The 19531-nt window shown below is 43.6% G+C and overlaps 1 protein-coding gene across 3 annotated transcripts; it reads right to left on the bottom strand.

Moving 5' to 3' along the window:
- Nucleotides 1–11422: 11422 nt before the first annotated feature.
- Nucleotides 11423–18301, bottom strand: DMRT2 (doublesex and mab-3 related transcription factor 2). Of its 3 annotated transcripts, XM_074954082.1 has the most exons (4): nucleotides 17920–18301; nucleotides 16378–16830; nucleotides 14554–14656; nucleotides 11423–12535 (listed from the first exon to the last, which is right to left on the bottom strand). In XM_074954082.1, exons 2-4 carry the CDS (start codon nucleotides 16801–16803, stop codon nucleotides 11499–11501), a joined length of 1566 nt encoding a protein of 521 aa, XP_074810183.1. In that variant the 5' UTR covers nucleotides 16804–16830; nucleotides 17920–18301; the 3' UTR covers nucleotides 11423–11498. The 3 variants fall into 3 exon arrangements, with proteins under 3 accessions (XP_074810183.1, XP_074810184.1, XP_074810185.1); XM_074954083.1 differs by lacking the exon at nucleotides 17920–18301 and having other exon boundaries at nucleotides 16378–17145; XM_074954084.1 differs by lacking the exons at nucleotides 16378–16830; nucleotides 17920–18301 and adding an exon at nucleotides 13240–13324 and having other exon boundaries at nucleotides 14554–14604.
- Nucleotides 18302–19531: the final 1230 nt, after the last annotated feature.

Genomic DNA, 19531 nt, shown 5'->3' with positions numbered 1-19531 from the left:
GGTTAAAAAGTCAGGGGAACAGATGTATGTACTAGTACTTCAGAATCTATGTTTCAAATGAAGCATGTAAATTATAAAGAATCCCTTCCCAACAACTCTTGAGAGCATCTATCAAGCTTTTGTTGCAATGATCCTGTGACAGATATTTTTATTCCAGTCACTTGATTACACTGAAGTAAACACTCGTAAAAGTTCATTCAGGGTTCACAGGTCAACACAATTTTTTAATGCAGAACACTGAAGATCTTGATATGAACTATTCAAGTTTTGCACCATGTTTCAATTGGCTTGGGCTGGCTATCATACCAGCTTCATGCAGGGGGCCTGTTTTGTCCTCTTTTTGCCTCTGCAAACAACTTGATGTCCAAACTCCATGACCAAACAGTGTGCAGTTAATGATTCTGGTGGTAGTGTTCACATGCTAAAATGACTTTGTCTGGCTCCTTTCTTACCCTGGACTTGTCCTTCACTCTCTTGTATATACCTCTCATTTGCAAAGAGAGTATGTCTAGTGATTAGAGTATTTGGAGATTGGTTTTTACTACATTTGATTAAAGCTATGTTACCACAGATAAAGAAAATATGGGTTGGTGGTTGGAGATGATAGTCAAAGCTTCTGTGTTCGATTTCTGCTTTTGCTTCTAGTTTACTGCGTGACCTTGGGCAAATCTCTTCTCCTGCAGGTGAGTAGTTACCTGCATGAGTAGTCCTATTAAAGTCAATTATAATCATCACGTAACATTGAGATCCATGACAATGCCCAACAAAACTGGTGAGCTCTCCCTCCACTTGTGATCTATTCTATTCCACCTGATTTCAAGAAGTTATTCACACAAGTAACTACTCACAAGTGTTAACAGGCTTACTCTGTGATCCTTAACTTCACCATGCCTCACTTTACCCACCTGTGAAATGGGTATAATAATAGTTACCAGCACTATATGAGGATATTGTGATGATCAGTACATCATTGAAAAGTGCTTTGAGATCCACAAATGAAATTTGCTAAGTGCAAAATATCACTATTATTAAATCCTCGTGGCTGTAAAATGGAGTGAGCCTGGAACAGGGGCTGAATTTATAAATGAGAACTCCACTTCCTTCTTGCCTTCTCACAATATTTATTAAAGTGACGACTAGTTTAACAGGAAATAATGTTTACCTTGCTTCCCTCCCAGTCTGAGCCCTGGACGGCAGTTTTCATGCCAGTGTAAACTGAAACATACACCAGTTAAATTCTGATGATCAGCTGACCTGTACTGTGCAATAATTACACCTGGGTAATAATTACATTCTCTTTTTATCAAGTATTGGCCAATAAATTATTCAGCTTTTATTTTCAAAGCAATATGTAAGACCAAAATATTGTGATGATAATTGTTCCACCACTAGTCTATGTGTTATTTTGGGGAAGTTCTACGGCCTGTGTTATACAGGAGGTCAGGCTAGATGATCACAATGGTCCTTTCTGTCCTTGGAATTTACGCATCTAGGAAACTTGCTTTTAGGACTAAACCTTGTTTTCAGTGCACTGTTGTTATTATTTAGTATTGTTTGAATCATTGTAGCACAGCGGTGGGCAACCTGCAGCCTGTGGGCCTCATGCAGCCCATCAGGGTAAGCTGATTGCGGGCCGTGAGACATTTTGTGGACGTTGACCATCCACAGGCATGGCCCGCCGCAGCTCCCAGTGGCTGCGGTTCGCCGTTCCCAGCCAATGGGTGCTGCGGGAAGCGGCAGGCTGCAGGGACATGCTGGCCGCCACTTCCCGCAGCTCCTATTGTCTGGGAACAGTGAACCGCGGCCACGGGGGGCGTGCCTGCACACAGTCAATGTCCACAAAATGTCTCATGACCCGCAATCAGCTTACCCTGATGGACCGCATGCGGCCCATGGGCCAAAGGTTGCCTACCACTGATGTGTAGGGATGAAAACCCTCAGTACTGGGTCTTCACATGTTGCCTTCCACTCTGTTCTCAAACTATACTGAACCACATATGTAGGCTTGAAGGATTAGCTTTTCATCAGCAAATGTCAGTAAATGCTGATTTCACTGTACACAGACAAACCAACGAAAAAATATTTCTATGGATGATCATGGAAAGTTACAAGAGGCACAGTAAGAAAAATGCTGCTTGAGAACTTAGTGTTTGATTTAAGGATATTTACTCTGTATATTTTAACATGATGTGCATTTTAACAGTTATAAAGCTTGAACTTTTTGAATCTCAACATCTATTGTCATTAAATAATTGTTGTCTGACTCCTCCCCCATAATTTCCCACAACTGTGAACGTTTCAAATGATTAAAAAAAAATTTGAATTCTGCCAAGACAACTCATAAACCATCTCTTTGCTGGCCCCGCATTCGATTCACAATCTAGCCTAGATTTAGAAAGAGCAGCAAGAGCTTACCAAATACTGCTGGAACTGCATTGCTTTACCTCTTGGGGTACTCAGCTCTTCAAAAAGAAAAGAGAACTCTCCACAGTGTCCCATTGTCTTATCTGGAATTAGCTGAATTGCCATACTGGATGTTTTGCATCACCCATCTCCACCACTCTGGATTCCTTTAGATTGGCTGAGGGGAAGAGAGATCACCACCAATATCTATTTACCTGTTCTTGAGATCAGGCAGCCCATATTCAGTTCTATAGCTATTCAGTCCTTAGCATGTGTGCTGAGAAAGCAGACTGCCAAGCAGTGCTGGAAGTGGTGGTAGTATTTAGACCATCAACACATTTCATATAGGCTTCCAAAAAGTAGAATAGCAAATTAACCAGATAAAGGATTTGTAGTGTCAATCTGTTCTAAAGATGGTTTATGAGGATCCTTGCAGCTGTGGCTCAAGTCATTTGATTTTCATTTGCTTACACAGTAAGACCATCACCTGGGATATACTAATAATCATTTCCAGCATTCCTTTTGGTCCAAGCTTCACTACAACTATTTAGTTCATATTCGCTCACTAAATACTTAATAATCTTTAACGGTGCTACTGATGGAAAACCAAAGTTTTCCAATGTCCCTGTTGCTAGAGTCCAATGCTCCATGTACACCTCACTTTTGTGCCTGACCAGTGCAGTTTTCTGACCCTTCAATATATTTGCTTAACACAAGTATCAATTTCCTGAATTTAAATAATGATAAATATTAGAGAATAACTGAAAGGGAAATTTAATTATGTCATATGCATAATAAAGTATCAACCCATGATAACCAGGAATAAATTTAAAATTATTTTTATGTTTAAAGATATAAGCTAAATTTGTAAAGCCCTGAGCAAAAGTCACATACAGCAATTTGGCAGGCAAATCCCTCCATTTGTGCATGTGAAATGGCTGATATCACTGAACATAAGACTGGCCATACTGGGTCAGACCAAAGGTCCATCTAGCCTAGTATCCTGGCTTCTGACAGTAACCAATGCCAGGTGCTTCAGCGGGAATGAACAGAACAGGTAATCAGCAAGTGATCCATCCCCTGTCGCCCATTCCCAGCTTCTGGTAAACAGTGCAGGAGTTAGATGCATGTTCAGTGGCCTAGCTTTTGCACACAAGTGCAGGAGTTGCAACATCTGCATTTTGTATGACTCACCTATTATGCCCAGCTTTTGAATATCTGGCCTTTAGGACTGAACTCTTATCTCAGATCCAGTATCTAAAAGTGGAAGCATTAGAAAGGCTTGCATCACCTTTTGCACAAAACTGTGGTTCCCTCATGGTACCGCTCTCTTCCAACAAGTGGGCTAGTTAAGACTTGCATCTTTGCTTGATAACAATGAAAATGGAGCTCATTTTGATCACAAGTAGAAGGTTAAAGCCTACACCCCATGTTATTCATATGCTTCTTTCTGAAATTAGCGTGGCAAAAGCCTATTGGTGATTGTAATATATTCCATACGCTTGCTGGTATAATCAGCACACAAGAGAATCTTTGGATGGATAGTCACCAGGGAGAAGTCAGATATAGTATGATCTTTACCCGTTGCTGTAAATTGGCTCTGAGCATGTCTCTATGTGTCAGTTTTGCCTAGCCACTTTCAGATGTTACCAGCTTCCACTGCTATGGTGCTGTTTCTGAATACATGTGATTTTCATTTTACACAACTTTCAGCTAATTCACAAATCCAAATGCAAAATCCAGCACTAAGGAACATCACATGGATTTATGATACTCTCTAGTGGGACTTTGTGTTCATAAACTAATGAATGGATTATGCTCATCCATATGTGGCTGTTCCCCATCTGTGAGAGATATATTATTATTATTTATTTAGTAGCCTCCTCCTGCCCACCACCACCACATAAACTTGCTAGTTTGGGTGCTTTACAGAAAACCTGTAAAAGACAGATGCAGATTGAGGATGTTTGCAGCCACAGATGCTGATATACATGCTTAACTTTCAGGACATGACTAGTTCCAGTGAAGTCAATTTTACCACTCCCATGGGAAAGGGTAAGCATAACTGTAAGTGGTTGCAGGATAGGGGCCTAAATGATGGACTTGACAGGCAGGTAAGGATAACATACACCAGAAAAGTGAGGGGCTTGGAAGAAAATACAATATCCAATGCATGGTTGCTTAGTTGAGGCGTACATACAGTGGGGGTGGAGGGGACTGGTTGTTTTTTTTTTTTTGCAGTGATATGGAGCATGAGCTGCTGCACAATGAACTGGGACCATGTGGTGAGGCAGCAATATGTCACCCCGTTTGTCACAACACAGGCTGCAGCAAATCAGAAGTTCTCCTTTCCTCTCTGTGTTGTCCCTTCCCCCTCCCCCCAATCCTGCCACAAACATGCAGACCACTTCTCAACACATACCCTGCAGCCGGGGGTGGGGGGGCCGCAATGCCCTCAAACCATGCATATGCTGAATAGGGAAATAGCAACAGGGAACCTGCTTATTAACACATATTAATTCTTTCCTGCTCCTGTTTCCTTTCTTTCTTCTTAGCATATGCACAACATGCCTCAGGTGGCACATGACCAGGATTCAACACCGAATTTGGTCCACTGGTTGGATCATTAGTTTCCCCGGGCCGCGTACTTACAGGGAGCGCGACATGAATGTTGATCCATGTCCCCCTTTCCTTTATGTAAACCCTAACGTTACTCTATATCATACACTACAGATGACCATGAGCTAGAGGTAACCTCCTAATCATATAGTCTTTTCTTTTGGATGCAGACCTTACCACAATTACACACACCTTAGTTACCGTGAGGTGAAATATTTGGCAATATACTCTACATGGGGTTACTGTCATGTGACAATGATAAGGAATTACCAAAAGTGAGTCACTTTCTTCTAACACTTAACAAGGAACTTTACTAGAGTAAAGAAAAGAACAGCATCCCTAAAACCACTTTGTCTCTCGGCTTCACCAAGAACCTTCCCCAGACAACTCACGTGTCCTTGCAGCTACCCCCACACTTTATTCTTAGAATGCAGCAGCCTGATTGCTAAGTAATTTTGTACACAGGGAGCACCAACACATGATAGGCTGTGCTGGCTGCCAGTTGATTCCTGGGTGTAGTTTAAGATGTTGGTTTGGACCTAAAAGCTCTAAGTTGTTTTGATCCTGGCTCTCTCCTGATGTGACACTGGGACAGTTGAGCTTACTAAGATGTTCAAGCTAAGAGCCCCCTCCTGGGATAAACTGATTTGCCTCCCAGATGACTGCTACCTGCCAGTGTAGGTAAGTAGTGACTGTTTCCACCATTTCTGGTCCAGGTTTGGCCAAGTACAATGGGGGATAGAGAGTGCCTTTCAGATAGCAGCTCTCAGCTAGATGGTTAGGAGGAGTCACCTCTATCCCTGAGACTCTTGTACCCCTTTGAAGAAGATAAGTGATTTGGCGACCCCTGGATGCCCCTGCCTTGTCTCTAAGAGGTCCATACTTCACCAGGTTCTAGCACTAACTGACCAGCTTGTGGGTGTACATTTCTGTGCCTGCCTTAATGAGGGCTCTGTGTAAGAACTTACTTCTGTATGAGTTTCAGCCTTAATGAGCTTTTAAAATTATTAGAGAAGACTTAGTGTTTTAAACTAACAATATAGAGAATTAATTCCTGCTTTTCTATTGGTTACTGTATAAGCCTTTAATTGGTAGGAAGATGCTAGTACGGTTAGCACAAAACTGTATTCGTGGCAACAAGTTAACTTGTAACTTTTCATTACATAGATCTGAATCCTCTCACCTGGAGGCAAAGCCCAAGCAAACAGCCTTTGCACAGGGAATTCAGTAGGGGTCAAGGAACAGAATCACGCCCATGGCCTGAGATCACACCGGAGCTCCACAGCCACGACTGCAGCCAGTTGGTTGTAGTAATACCTGCAACTGCTGTGCCCTCTCTCCACAGTACGCAGGGGGGTTGAGTCGGCAGATCCAAGTAGTTACAGACCTCTTGGACAGTCCCTTACCACTCCCGCAGCACACACCTACTCAAAACCTCGCACATGGGGATGTGGATTGAACCCCATGCACCATATTTCTGTATCCTGTCTGACACCCCCATACAGTAGAACCATACCAGCTTTGCTCCCGAAGAGTGGGGGGTGGGTAAAATTTCCATAAAAGGGACACATTTTTCTCCATTTATAATAGCAATTACTATCTCCAGGAGGGACATTTCCTACCAGTGAATGACTAGCTGAGTTTTGGGCCCCCCAGTTACACTATTCCGTCCATTGATTACTACTCACCAAAACAGGCTCTCCCTATTGGCCATTCTTGCTTAAGTCGTGTTTGTCCTAGTATCAGTACAATCAAATGGAAAGTGGCCGACAGGTACCTGATTTGGAAGGAGATATTTATGTTCACTGTATGCTGTTCAGCTGACAAAAATTCAGTGGGAAAAGAAGCTGATGATACAGCCAGCAGAAAGCAAGGATTCCCAGTAGTTATTTATCACATCAAGGTCAGATGAATGGAAAGCATTCGTGTAAGAACTGATTTGTTAAAACAAGCTGACAAATCCAAATGGGAAGATGGGAAGGTAAGCTGCACTGTGGTTAGAATAAAGAAATGGAATGATAGTTGCTGTTAGCTCTGAGTTAATTAGCGAGTTCGACAAAGTACTAACGAGTGTGAGCTCTGGTGAGACAGTAACTTCACAGGCACCTGTGCTTTCACAGCAGCCCAAGTTAGGGCTCCTGAGCCACTAAACTCACCCAGGTCAGAGTCTTAGGGGCCAGCTACATTACAGATTAAGTCGATATAACGTATGTCGCTCAGCGCCGTGAATAAGCCACCCCCACGCGACGTAAGTTACACCGACCTAAGCACTGGTGTGGACAGCACTGTGTTGTTGGGAGAGCTGCATGCTATGGTCACTCGTTGGCTGTGTTTTAATTACGTTGACCAGAGAGCTCTCGCCCGTCAGTGCTACAGCAGCGCAGCTGTAAGCTCTCTCGTGTAGCCATAGCCTTAGTACCATCATCCCAGAAAGCCAGAGAGCCTGAACCAGAGACCTCAAAGAGGTCTGTGCCTTAGCATAAGCCCTGCAGCAAAGAAGCAGTGAGTCACTAGCCTCACTGAGGCCTGTGCCTGGACATCAGCCCAGCCTGCTAACGCTGTTGAGCTACTGACTTCACAGGGGCCTGAGTCTCAATATCAGATGAGTAAGTTACAGCTGATTAGCCAGGCACCATACAAATGTCTGGGCCAGCCCAGGAAGCTTGATGTGCTGAGCCAGAGACCATGTAGAAATCTGGGCATTCACAAAAGCTTGTACTTTATGGTAAGCTAGAAATACTGATCCAGCAAACTCAGAGGTCTGCACCTTGACATAAGTGCAGTAACGCAGAGGTGCTGAGCCAGTATCACAGATGCCTATGCCTTGACACCAGACCAGCAAGCTAGAAGTGTTGAGCAAGGAATACATGCACAGAGCTCTTTTGGGGGTACTATAGCTTTGTAGTCTCTCTAGATCCTCCACCTCTTATTACAAATGAGTCCACTCTTCTTGCGAGCTATGAGGGCAGAGTCCCACACTAGTAGCAGGTGTTTTTGTGCTTTCTGGCAACAGGATCTGCAAGGATCTTCTTGCTACTTTTGCAGGGGCCGTGCATGACTGTACTTTGTTCTTTTCCACGACAAACAACATTTTTATGTTTAAAAACAAACACAAATGTAGGTTATTAACCCCTGGCCTCAGTTCTTAAACTGAGCTCCCCTGCAACCATGTTCCACAGCTGCACGAAAAGAATTCAGGTTAGAGGGGAGTAAACCAGAGGCCCGCTCAGAAGAAGCTGAGTAAAGTACAAATAATGTATGGTTGAAACTGCAGAAAAAGCAGTGGATTCCTACTGAAGGACTGGATCTGGGTTCAGGTGTTCACATACATAGGATTGTGACTGCTGACACCTAAGAAAATAATACAGAAATTATATCCAAGATAGCAGTGTGTATTATTTTAACAGCTGACATATCACAAGGTTGAATAGAAAAATGAATGCAGGATGAGAGCCGGTAATGCCATTAGTCAATGCAATAGACATTTTCATCTGGGGGCCAGGGTTCAAATTCCAGTTTTGGTCACAACTGAAAGCAACAGTGATGGTCCTGACCTGCTCTCCATCAGTTCACATCACCAGACCATCACACAAGTGGACACCATTGGCAGCCTCTGCTCAAGAGAGGTCCAGGGCTCAAAGAGCAGGAATGCTGTTGGTCAAGCAGAGCTGTGTGTGGAAGGTTACATGGCACCGTATGCATTACACACACACCTCACGCTATTAAGCCTTTCTTTCCATGAGCAATAAATAGACTCGCAAAGGTTTTAAAGAAAGGAAAACAGAGCTGGGAGTGATGAACTTTTAAGCTGCATGAAAGATTTTCATCGTTTCATGAAAACCTAGGGATTACAAAAGAAAAAGAAAAGAAAATGTGAGTACCAGACAAGCTAATTAATAAAGCCTAAAGAACTAAATGAAAAGGACAATGATCAGACAGAGGGCCAAATCTTGACTCTAGTGGGACTACTTCTGCAGCCGAGCAAACATGATTTAGCCCAGTTTTGTCTCAAGGGTCACATTTCTGGTTAGAAGTAATAAAAATGCCATTCCCCTCCCAATTATTGTGCTCTGAAAAAAATTATCTGGAATATAGATTTTAGAATTTGGAATTGTCCCAGAATTTGGACATGGAATTATTCAACTCAATTGGCTCTTTAAAGGGGTCACGAGGTCTTGTATTTTTTTCCAAAGATAAATTAAGGTGCTTAATTTCCTGGAAAAAAGATTACCAATATTAAGCTGAACAAAGTTAGATACATGCATTGTTAAGCAACAAGACATTTATTCAGGACAAATTCCCAGAGTCCAGAACTGGTCTACTAGTTGGACTTCTGGTTTTCCCACATCTATCATCACAGTTCATGCCAGCAGCTTGAGAAATAAATCAAACAGAATTTTAGTAACAAAGGAAATATATTAAATGTATAGTAAATTTAAAGTCTTCATTAGCATTTTATGCTCCGTAACCTCCACCACCAAAGAATGAAGCCATGGTAATAAAACCATGAAACATGAAAAGCGAAGAGCCTTATACATAGGCAAAACTGTCAGATTGGTATGATTCAGAGTGGATGTGGATTCACAGATAGCTAGGGACTAGATCTGGGTAAATAAGGCCTGATCCAATTCCCATTTAAGATAGTGGTAGTCTTTCCATTGACCTAAATGGGAGTTGGATCAGGGACAGAGTCAGAAAAAACAGTTATGAATAGTTCAAGCACCTTCAAATACAATTTTGCTTTCATTGTGTTCACACCCCTTTTTATTTAACATTCACACAAGCAAAGTATTATTTCTATGAATGTTCATGGAAAGTGAATTCTGAACCAGTGGCCAAGATTTGTTAAATCACAAAACATTTGGTTTTATTACTCAATTAAATTAGTGTCAGGCAAAGGCAGACTTTGCTGTTACTATTGATTTTACATTGAAAGAGCTCAGATATTCCCGTGATGGGCAACAGTATAAAACCTGAAGATAGCCACACAGAAGTAATTTATGAAGGTTAAGTCACATCAGATTCTTTCTGTTCCCTGGTTGGATGATCTAAGTGACACTACTCACACAACTCAAATATCAAATACCTGAAGAAATACTCACAGTAGTCAGTTCATTTACAATCTATGGGCTGAGATTTGTTCAGGAAAAAATAATCACCAAACACTTCTGAATAGTGAACAAAATTCACAAAAATCGCTCGTTACTCAGAATTTGTGACCTAATCTGTCCACTTCCATTTGTTCACCCAGCTACTAGACCTTTAGATGATAAAACAAACTAGTATCACCTAGGACTATGTAAACACATTGATAAGATTAAAATTAGTGTGTATAGAAAGCAGGAAAACAAAAGCTAATTCTGGTTAGCTGATGGTAAAATAGGGAAAAAAATAGCAAAATAAGGAAAAAAATTTAAAAAGTCTGTTAAGTTAAATCAAAGTTAATAGGTAAAGTTTTCCACAACCTGAAGGAGGCGTCAGGCTGAGGTGAACTCTATCTACCAGCCTAACTTTCTTTTCATTGCCTACAAAAGGACTGAAAGATATAATATCTCCTCTTAATTTTATACCTTAATTTTCATTTTGTAGCTATTATTCTATGAAACGTTTTTTTTTTTACCCCAAAGTTCATTTCATTGAAGGTGGCACAAATATCTAGTCTAGCTTGTGATTGTCAGAAGTGAAAAGTTTTAGGAAATTAGATATTCCAAGTCAGTGAAGAGCCTGAGGGAGATTTTAATGCCCATTTGACACAAGAGCAAACCTTTATCTGAGAACACTTAAAAGAGTCACTGAACGTTCCTATTCTTCCATCTTCCTTCCCATTGTCCCTATCGCCACACTTCAAAACTTGCTTGAATGATGCCAGTCTCAATAGAGAGGCCCAGAATAAACGACTCTCTCATCCCAGGAGGTTTATCCTATCAGGACTGCACTGACAGTTGGAGCCTGATCCAAAGCCCATTGAAATCAGTGGAAAGATGCCTTTGATGCATCTTAGCAGGTAAACTTGCACTGCTGTTGCCTATTCTGCGAGCTAGTATGGATACAAATCAGAGATGAGTTACTGCAGCATAGCAAATAATTACCCCTTCTATAATAGCAAACAATAGCATACGCATGTTCTGCAAGTGGGTGGATACCCATTCCGTGGAGGGAGAGAGGCATAAGGCAGAAGTGATAGTGTCCTCTTGGCCTGACAAAGAACAGGGATGTTCATAAGTCATCTCATTTTATTGTAACGTTTGAAGTGCTGTATAAAGCCTACACTTTACAGTCTGCACATGCACCGTTTTCATTTTTAAAATTTAAATATTTATTTTCATGAGAGAAAACATGCATATTTATGTACACAGGTTTTTTTTTTAAATCACCATTTACATAACAAATTCCTTTGTACAAATCTTTGGAGAGAAAAGGCAGGTGGCAGCAACTTTGCAGATGGCAAACATTTAAACTTGACATTGAAGATGCAGTTACTGCAAGACATTAGTGACTGCAGAAGAGGGTCGTTTAAGGATTGATTCAACAGAGAATGATAGAGGCTCATTTGCTGAGAGTTTTGTTGCAGCTTGTTTGGCCCCAAAAAAGTCTTTTGAGTATCTGTCTATTGTAAATTTGTACTTTTGGTTCTCTTTGATGGAGCACTCTCTGTACTTCTTAGATGTCTCTTCAAAGCTCTCTTTTACAAACGAAGTTTTTAACTCAGGCCCCGATTTGTCATGAAATGTTTGCTGTAAAAATGAGTGGAATGGATTATACTTGAGTGTGTGAGGATGCTTGGTATTTTCTTTGCTGATCTTGCTTAAGATGTGTTCTTGAGAAGCCAGAGAATCCTTCTCAGAAATCTGTGGAAAAGTCCTTTTAGGAGGAGAGAAAGCAGACCTCTCACGGGCCTCCTGAGGGACATGCTGAATTTCTCGAGCATGAGAAAGCACAAGTGAATTTTCAGTTTTTGGTGACATCATCTCCTGCTCTGAATTTACACAATCCTGGCTTTGTGAAGTCTTGGAGTCCCAGGCTGCCCCAGGTTTGAGAGCTTGGACTGCAGTAGCATTCAGTAGGCATTGCTGGTAGAGAAAAGCATCACTAATGGGGCCACGCTTTGGCCATACCAATAATCTGGAGGACAAGGGATATTGCCTGTAAGTAGTGGCTACACTGACATTTGAAGAAATCAGTTCCATATTCCCAGATCCTGAATACTGCATGGTTAGGTCAAGGCAGGTTGGTAAGAAGTTGCAAAACTCCTTGCTAGGAGCTTCAACCTGGGCAGGGTTAAAGGCAGTTTTGTAGGAATTGTATTCAGTTCCATGCACCATATGGTTAGGCAGGAAAAGGGCAGCAGCTTGAGTGGCTTCCATCATCTCCCTTTCTTTATACTCTCTCTCTAACATAATGTTCTCCAGCTCTTTATCAGCAAAGGCCCGTCTTTTCCTCATCCTGTCACTTACAGGGGGTGGTAAAGGTGAATTCCCTCCCAGGTAAGGATCTGCTGGCATGGGGCGATAACCTAAAACAACAAGGTATGGATATGAATAAATTAAAGTAACTAAAATAGGATCACCTACCTGCAGTGTTTGTAAAAGGACAGGAATGCTAATGTGGCGCTCAATCCTGCAAGGACCTAAGCACTTCCTGCAAAATCCTGAATGCCCTCAACTCCCAAGGAAGTCACCTTGCTGGAAGTGCTCAGCATGTTGCACAGCCGAGCCCGTGTATTATATAGATGCTTCCAGCATATATAGGGCCAAATCCAGCTCATCTTACTCAGGTAAGTAGTTCTGGTGAAGACAACAGGATTACTTACACAAAGGGCCCAATCCAACTCCTACTGAAGTCAACAGCAGTCAGATTGGGCTCAAAGTGAGCAGGGATTTACTCCTCTATGTTACTTGTTCTGCTGGAATTTCATTCATCCGTTTAAAACTGCTTTTTAAAAAGTGAAAATTTAAATTATTTAGATTATTTTACTTTCTCGAAATTAAGAAAAAAATACAAATTACTTAAAATTGCAATATTTTCAATTAGGAGACCACACGAATTAGATTCACTTAATATAATATACCGGGCGCAATCCTGTTTGCTGTACCCAGACAAGTAATCCCATTGAAGTTAATGGAACTGCTTACATGAGTAAGGAGAACAAGATTTAGCCCACTTTCACTCCCATTCATCTCACACTGGTTTCCCCATTGCCAAAGAAGATATCTATACCTATAGCTGATGCCATTTCTATTTTCTAAAGATGAATCATTATCTGTAACACATTGTTACAGATGGTAGAAAAATCCAAGGAGAGCTAGGAGAAAAGAAAAAGAAAGTTAAGATAGCTTAGGAAAAAGAATGTGGAAGAGATTCTTTTTTAAAGAATGAATTGCAGAAGAAAGTAACCTGGAAAGGGTTTTCTTATCTGGCCAAAATCACTTAAGTATCTGGCCAAACTTTCTTTCTAACTTATGCAGGTAAAGAGAAGATATCGCTTAAAAGAACTGGACTTCATCATTTTCATGTCTTTTTTCTAATTTCTAATCACTTGAAAAGTAACCAAAATGGCCATATAAACAATTTTGGGTATAAGTTATAGGATACTGAAAAAAGCAAGAATTAGCCCTTTAAAACATTTATTTATTTAATAAATATTTACCTTAAAATGGTATTGTACTATAAATAATATTTTTCTGGCAGCACAAAATAATGTATATCAAATTTGTTTGAAAAGTCCATTACGTTTTATATTTACAAAAGGTCAAGTTCATTGCATTCATTTACAAATAAAATGAAACAATAAAATCTTCTGCACTGTCAATCATTGCCAGGTAGTTATTTACATACATTCATTTTTACACTAAAAATGATCCTAAATTTCAATTTGTTGTTTCTAGAATACTTTGGTGCAATTTTGTTTCATAACAAGCAGCCTGATCATATTTCCTGCATCTCCATCCTAACCAAAAATACAAATAAACAAACATACAAGAAAATGTACTGGGAGATCTCATTTGAAAGGGAGGGGAACTATTTTATGTTCTAAAACAATTATTTGCTAGAGTCTAAAATTTTAAAATATATTCTTGATGTGCAGAGATTTGAGGCAACAGTACATCATGCTTACTGGTGTATATGCACTCCACATGTATTGCAGAGTAAGAAAAATGTCTTCAATATAATCATGTTCCCTTTAAATAATATTAGTAAATAATTAGTAGAATTAGTGTTTATTTTTCTAATCTGTTGCATGATATTTAGCCTTTTTTCTTAATTCTGTAATGAGAAACTTTTCTAAAACAGAGAGAATTCCTTAAGCTTTTAATTTGCACAGACAGTGTAAATCCTGAGATCTTCTGTAGTAGGAAGCCATTAAATACTTTTGTTTTACTTTAGATTTTTTAGCATTATGCAAGACACTTTGTTTTCTGTTGTTTTTTTTTTTTCCAAAATAGCACATGGAAATCTGAGTAGGTGTTTCAGCAGCTCCTACAGTTCAGATGTCTGTTGCTCATAAAGGTCAGAATGCATGAGAGTTTTTACCTTCCAAAATGCTTTTGGCCAGCAAGCTGGGCGTCCTGACAGGCCTCTGGTAGACTGTTTTGCGCTCAAAATTAGCCTGTTTCCCTGTTAGCCCCTTCTTATCCTAGCAAGAGAAAAGAGAAGAAAACTGTCAATAAACAGGACAATGGGCGTTTCATTCCTTAAGGAAATTTTATTTTCCACTCTGCTCGTTTTAAAAGAACGGATTCAAAAGAATCAAAATGTCACTCTCCGGCTTGCAAAAGGAGGGATCGGATTTTATTGTTATACAGAATCTGCCTTAAGTGCGGATAAACAAAACAGAAAGTGACGCAAAACGGCCGGGGTGAGCGCATGTCAATAGGAAAGAGAAGCAAGGGTGATATTTTTTAAGCAGCATCTAAACCTATTTCTGTGATCAGAGCCCGGGAGTTTGACTAGACATAACAGAGCACCGGCACCGGCACTCAAAAAAGAAGGTTAGATCCGAGTGAAAATCGGAACGGCTGATAGGTCTGCATCACTGTCAGACGAGCCGATCGCTTAATACCAAGAAACAAAACGCCTCGTTTTAAATGAAAAATGATTACTGAAAACCAACCGTTCCAAAACCCTGAGGAAATACTCTGGAGGGAAAGGAAGGTGTAGATCAGAGAGCATGGTAAAGATGGGGAATGGCAATTCTGGACTATTTGGGCACATTGATTTTCTTATAGGAGGTCTTGATTAGCAACGAGCCCATAAATGTAACGAATTTATTGAGAGAGCACATTTACTTCCAGCTTCTCCTCGGCAACGCGGTGAAGATGCTGAATTACACTGCCCCTTAAAACTACGCCATATATTACAAAACGAGTCCCTGGAATTTGCATCTTGAAACATGGTAGTGACAGTGTGCTAGATCAAATTTTAATAATTGCTCACCGGCACCACCCCTTAAAATAACTATTAATAATAACATACAAATCATTCCTTCAGTGACGTTGCGAACTACCGAACAGGGTTGGTTTTTTTCTTGACAGTTTTGCTAGTTTCCCCCAGCCACGTCTAAGCACTCAGCCTCTAGCAAAGAATCTTGCAAGCTAGTTTCTGAAAATCTCGATGCGCGGTGGTTCGTCACATCCAAAGGTTAGTCACATCTTCATGAATGATTCAAATCCCAGAGTTACTCTCCGTGCTTCGTTACAGAAGTACAGGGCTGGGGCAAATAACACGCTGTCTCTTTCCAAAACTAGGGAGCCCTTTGGCTATAGTTGTGGATAGCTGTCCTTCCCAGGAGAGGAGACTCTGGTAGGATCTCTGCCATCCTGCGTGAATACCTATTGGAGTACCGCCTCGAATCTAGGGGTTTTTTTCTGCTACAAGTGATTAATTTCTTCCTTTTGAAAGGAGTGAGCCCCTCTCCCGCGGCGGACAGCCTCCACCGCCTGGGATCTCTCATCCCATTCACTTCTTTACCCAAGTTCACTAAATACCACATCTGTAAATCTCACTGCACTTAACTGCCTGGGGAAATGACCAACTACCTCCCCATATAGGCTCTGGGGGAAAAAATCTCCCTGCTCCTTTTCAGCGAAGTCAAGATGATGGCTGCGTCCCAGTCAGGATAAAACAGATGCCACCATCTACCTTCTGGTGTTGACTAGTCAATTGCACAGATGGCAGAGCAAATCTGTATTAATCATTGGAAACGGCTGCGATTTTTTGGAGGCCTCTCCACATGGCCTGCACCCCCGGAGCGCTGCTAGGAAGGGGATGGCGGCCCCCACACCGCGGCGCCCCTGCAGGCGGGGTCGCCCGTTCGCGCAGGGGTGGTGGGCACTGTCCCCTCGCCCCCCTCCTCACCTCAGTGGCCTGCTGCCTCCGGAGCGCCACCTGGGCGGCCATGACCCGCTGCCTCTCCACCACCAGCAGGCAGTTCGCGCACTGACAGTCCCGCCAGCGGCAGAAGCGCTTGTGGCCCTTCAGGCAGGACACCACGCCGTGGTTGCGGCAGCGGGCGCACTTGGGGGTCCGGCTCAGCTTCCTCTGCTCCCCTCCGCTGCCCCGCTCCACCTGCTGCTGCTTGGGCTGGCTAGGGGCCGGCGGGGCCGCCCCCTCCTCTTCCCCGTCCTCCTCCTCCTCGTCCTCCTCCTCCTCCTCGTCCTCCTGCTCCCCCGGGCCGCCGCCCTGCAGCAGGCAGGCCCCGAGCCGCTCCTCGCCCTCGTCCAGCTCCAGGCTCTCCACGTCGATCTCCCAGTCGGCCCCGGAGGCGGCCTGCCCCTCGGCCATGGCACCGCCCGGATCTGCCGCTCGGCGCTGCAAAACACAAACCCCGCCACGCGCTGCCCTTAGCAGGCTCCGGGTCCGCCGCAAGCAGGGCCGGGGGGGTCGGGTGGGCACGGCCCGCTGATTACATCCCCCGCACGGAGTCGGGCACAGGCCCTGCCCCACGCACGGGGGTCCCGCCCTGCACCCCGTCCCAGAGCTAGCCCCGCACACTCACCTGACACGCGCGTCGTGTGTGGGGCTGGCCCTGGGACGGGGTCGTGCAAGGGTCTGTGCCGACATCAGGCCTTCCTGCACGCAGGTCACATCGCTGCCCGAGAGCCACACGCACGGCCTTTCTGCACGCGTGTCTAATCGATCACACATCGCTACACACTAGGCACCAGGACCTTATCGACACCCTGATGTCAGATTTCTCCCGGGTTACGCACACCGCCCAGCGCTGCCTTGCCGGGGTTACCCACACACGCCACCGCTTGGGGTCATAGGGATGTCACTTCAGTCACGCTGCAAACACGCCCGCCTCACGGCATTATTGTCTATTGCGAGCTGCAGGTTTGGAAGTCTCAGCGCGACGTGCATTACTTCCCGGCTTTCCCCTTTCGCTATCTATTGATTTGGGCCTGTACCCTTATGTTTGGGAAGCTTTAGATTCAAAGCCCGAACCTGCATTCCTTGAACATCCGAAACTCCCGATAACCTCCCTGGGAATTTTGCTCGCCCAACGAACGCAGGATCGGCGTGGAAGGGCAGAAGAAAGGGGTCTAGGGGCTCGTTTCCAAGAATCCTCATTCCGGTGGGCCAAGCGCAGCACGGGGGGTCGGGGGGCAGCACCCAGCGGGTTGCAAGGTCGGAAGAGTTTTCCTGGTTTCCTCCCTCTGGTGTATGAGGGTTAGAACAAATCTATGGGGAAACCTGGCGGTTAAATGACTTCTTAATGTGGAAAGCACACGCTCCGCCAGGGAATGCAGGCGCCCCAGCCCCTTCACAGAGCGCTAGGGGCCATCCCCGGGCGGGGGAGGGTTAGTCTCATCGCGGCAGAGATTGCACTGTAGGCAGGTTCCTTCGCCTCTGCCCAGCCCAGCCCGCACAGCTCCAACCCCCGGGTTTTGCACTTACCGAAGTTCAGAGCCCGAGGCCGGCCGCAGACGCAGCCCGCATCCAGCCCCGCGGGAGTGGCTGGGCGCAGACCGAACCCGGGGCAGCACAGAGCCCGGGGGTGGGGGGGGACCGCAGCTCCTCAGCAGCCCCGACACATCGCGGCTCGGTGCGGGGCAGTCACTTCTGCAGGCTGGGACGGGCCAGGGAGGGACACGGCAGCGCCTGCCAGCGATGGGCGAGCTGCGGGGGCCGAAGCCAGGGGCTGGCGGGGCTGAGATGCTGTGGTGGTTTATCAGGCTTGAGGGAGAGAGCTATGCAAGGGAGGGTTGGGGTGCATTTGTCTTCAGCACCCCAGGCCTTAACAGCACAGCGCCAGCACCCGCCTCTATGCTCCCCTCCGTGCGGTGCCCAGCCCGACTCGCCCCACTGTATTATCCGCTCCAGCTCTGGGGCGCCCGGACAGCTGATTGGTGGGTTGTTGGGCGGAGAGAGTTCTGATTGGCACTGCGGGCCGTCGATTCCCTCCCTCTTCTCTCCAATCTCCGCCCCTGGCTGTGTTTGCCCTCCTGTGGGATAATAATGTGTCCAGCATCTGCAAGCCGGGCGGTGTGTGAAAGCCGCTGTTTATCCTTCAGACCTGCAAACACTAGGCGTACCCCCTGTATTGTAAACACATGGGTAAAGGGGAATTTTTCATGAGGTCAAAAGAGAGGAAAATCATAGCCAGAATTATGATTACAAATAATAAATAAAAGGCGCCGGGAAGTGAGATTGTCTCGTTATAGGCAGTGCGGTCATCAAGATCAAACCCAATTTAAAATATCCAAAATAATATCACATTTTCCTTTTGGGGTTAGGGTTTTTTAGCTGTATTCAATACGATTGGTAATGGCCTTTAAAATCAGAAAATGAAACAGAATCGTGTTTTATTATGCTGTGCAATTTAGAAATAAGGGTAGTTATACTGTGCATTTATTTTGAACGTTTTCTTCACTTAATTGTCACAACAATAATATTCCCCAACAAATATCATCGTCCTGAGTAATTTTCTATTGTTGCTTCATTTTTGGTGCTACTTTTCAGGAGGAGAGGGCAGACAGCTTTGTTTCGTTCAAAAGTTAATGATTAAATGATTATTTGAAAGTTTCGGTTGTGCCAGAAATATTTTAAAGTGTCGTTGCTTCTCAAGATAAAAGTTGGAGCCGAGGGAAGGTAAAAACATAGAAGTATTGATTATCTTGGATGTCAGGCTATCCTCAGAACTAGCAATTTTATCCAGAAGTTAACTTTATCCACCATGTGACCAGGAAAACAATTGTATGGAATCAAACCCTCCAACAATGCGCTGATCGAAAAGAATGATACAGATGAAAATATTCGCAGAGAAACTGCTTGTGACATAAATAGTCTGATAAATATTCCCTTTGCATGGTGTGTGTAGGTAATATGTTTTCTTATATAATATAAACATACAGGCATATCCTATCATCAGTATATGTACCAACGGCGCGTATATAGTCAACATCTGCATTAGATAGATCAGAAACTTGGCCTTACTAAGTCGGGCTTTCAAACCTTAGTGAGTCATGTCGATCGGGTTTTTTCTTAGATTTTTGGATCTCTTCTTATG

The sequence above is a fragment of the Natator depressus genome, chromosome 5, assembly GCF_965152275.1.
Source record: "Natator depressus isolate rNatDep1 chromosome 5, rNatDep2.hap1, whole genome shotgun sequence".
Classification (NCBI taxonomy): domain Eukaryota; kingdom Metazoa; phylum Chordata; order Testudines; family Cheloniidae; genus Natator; species Natator depressus.
This window is presented reverse-complemented; position numbering and strand designations above follow the sequence as displayed.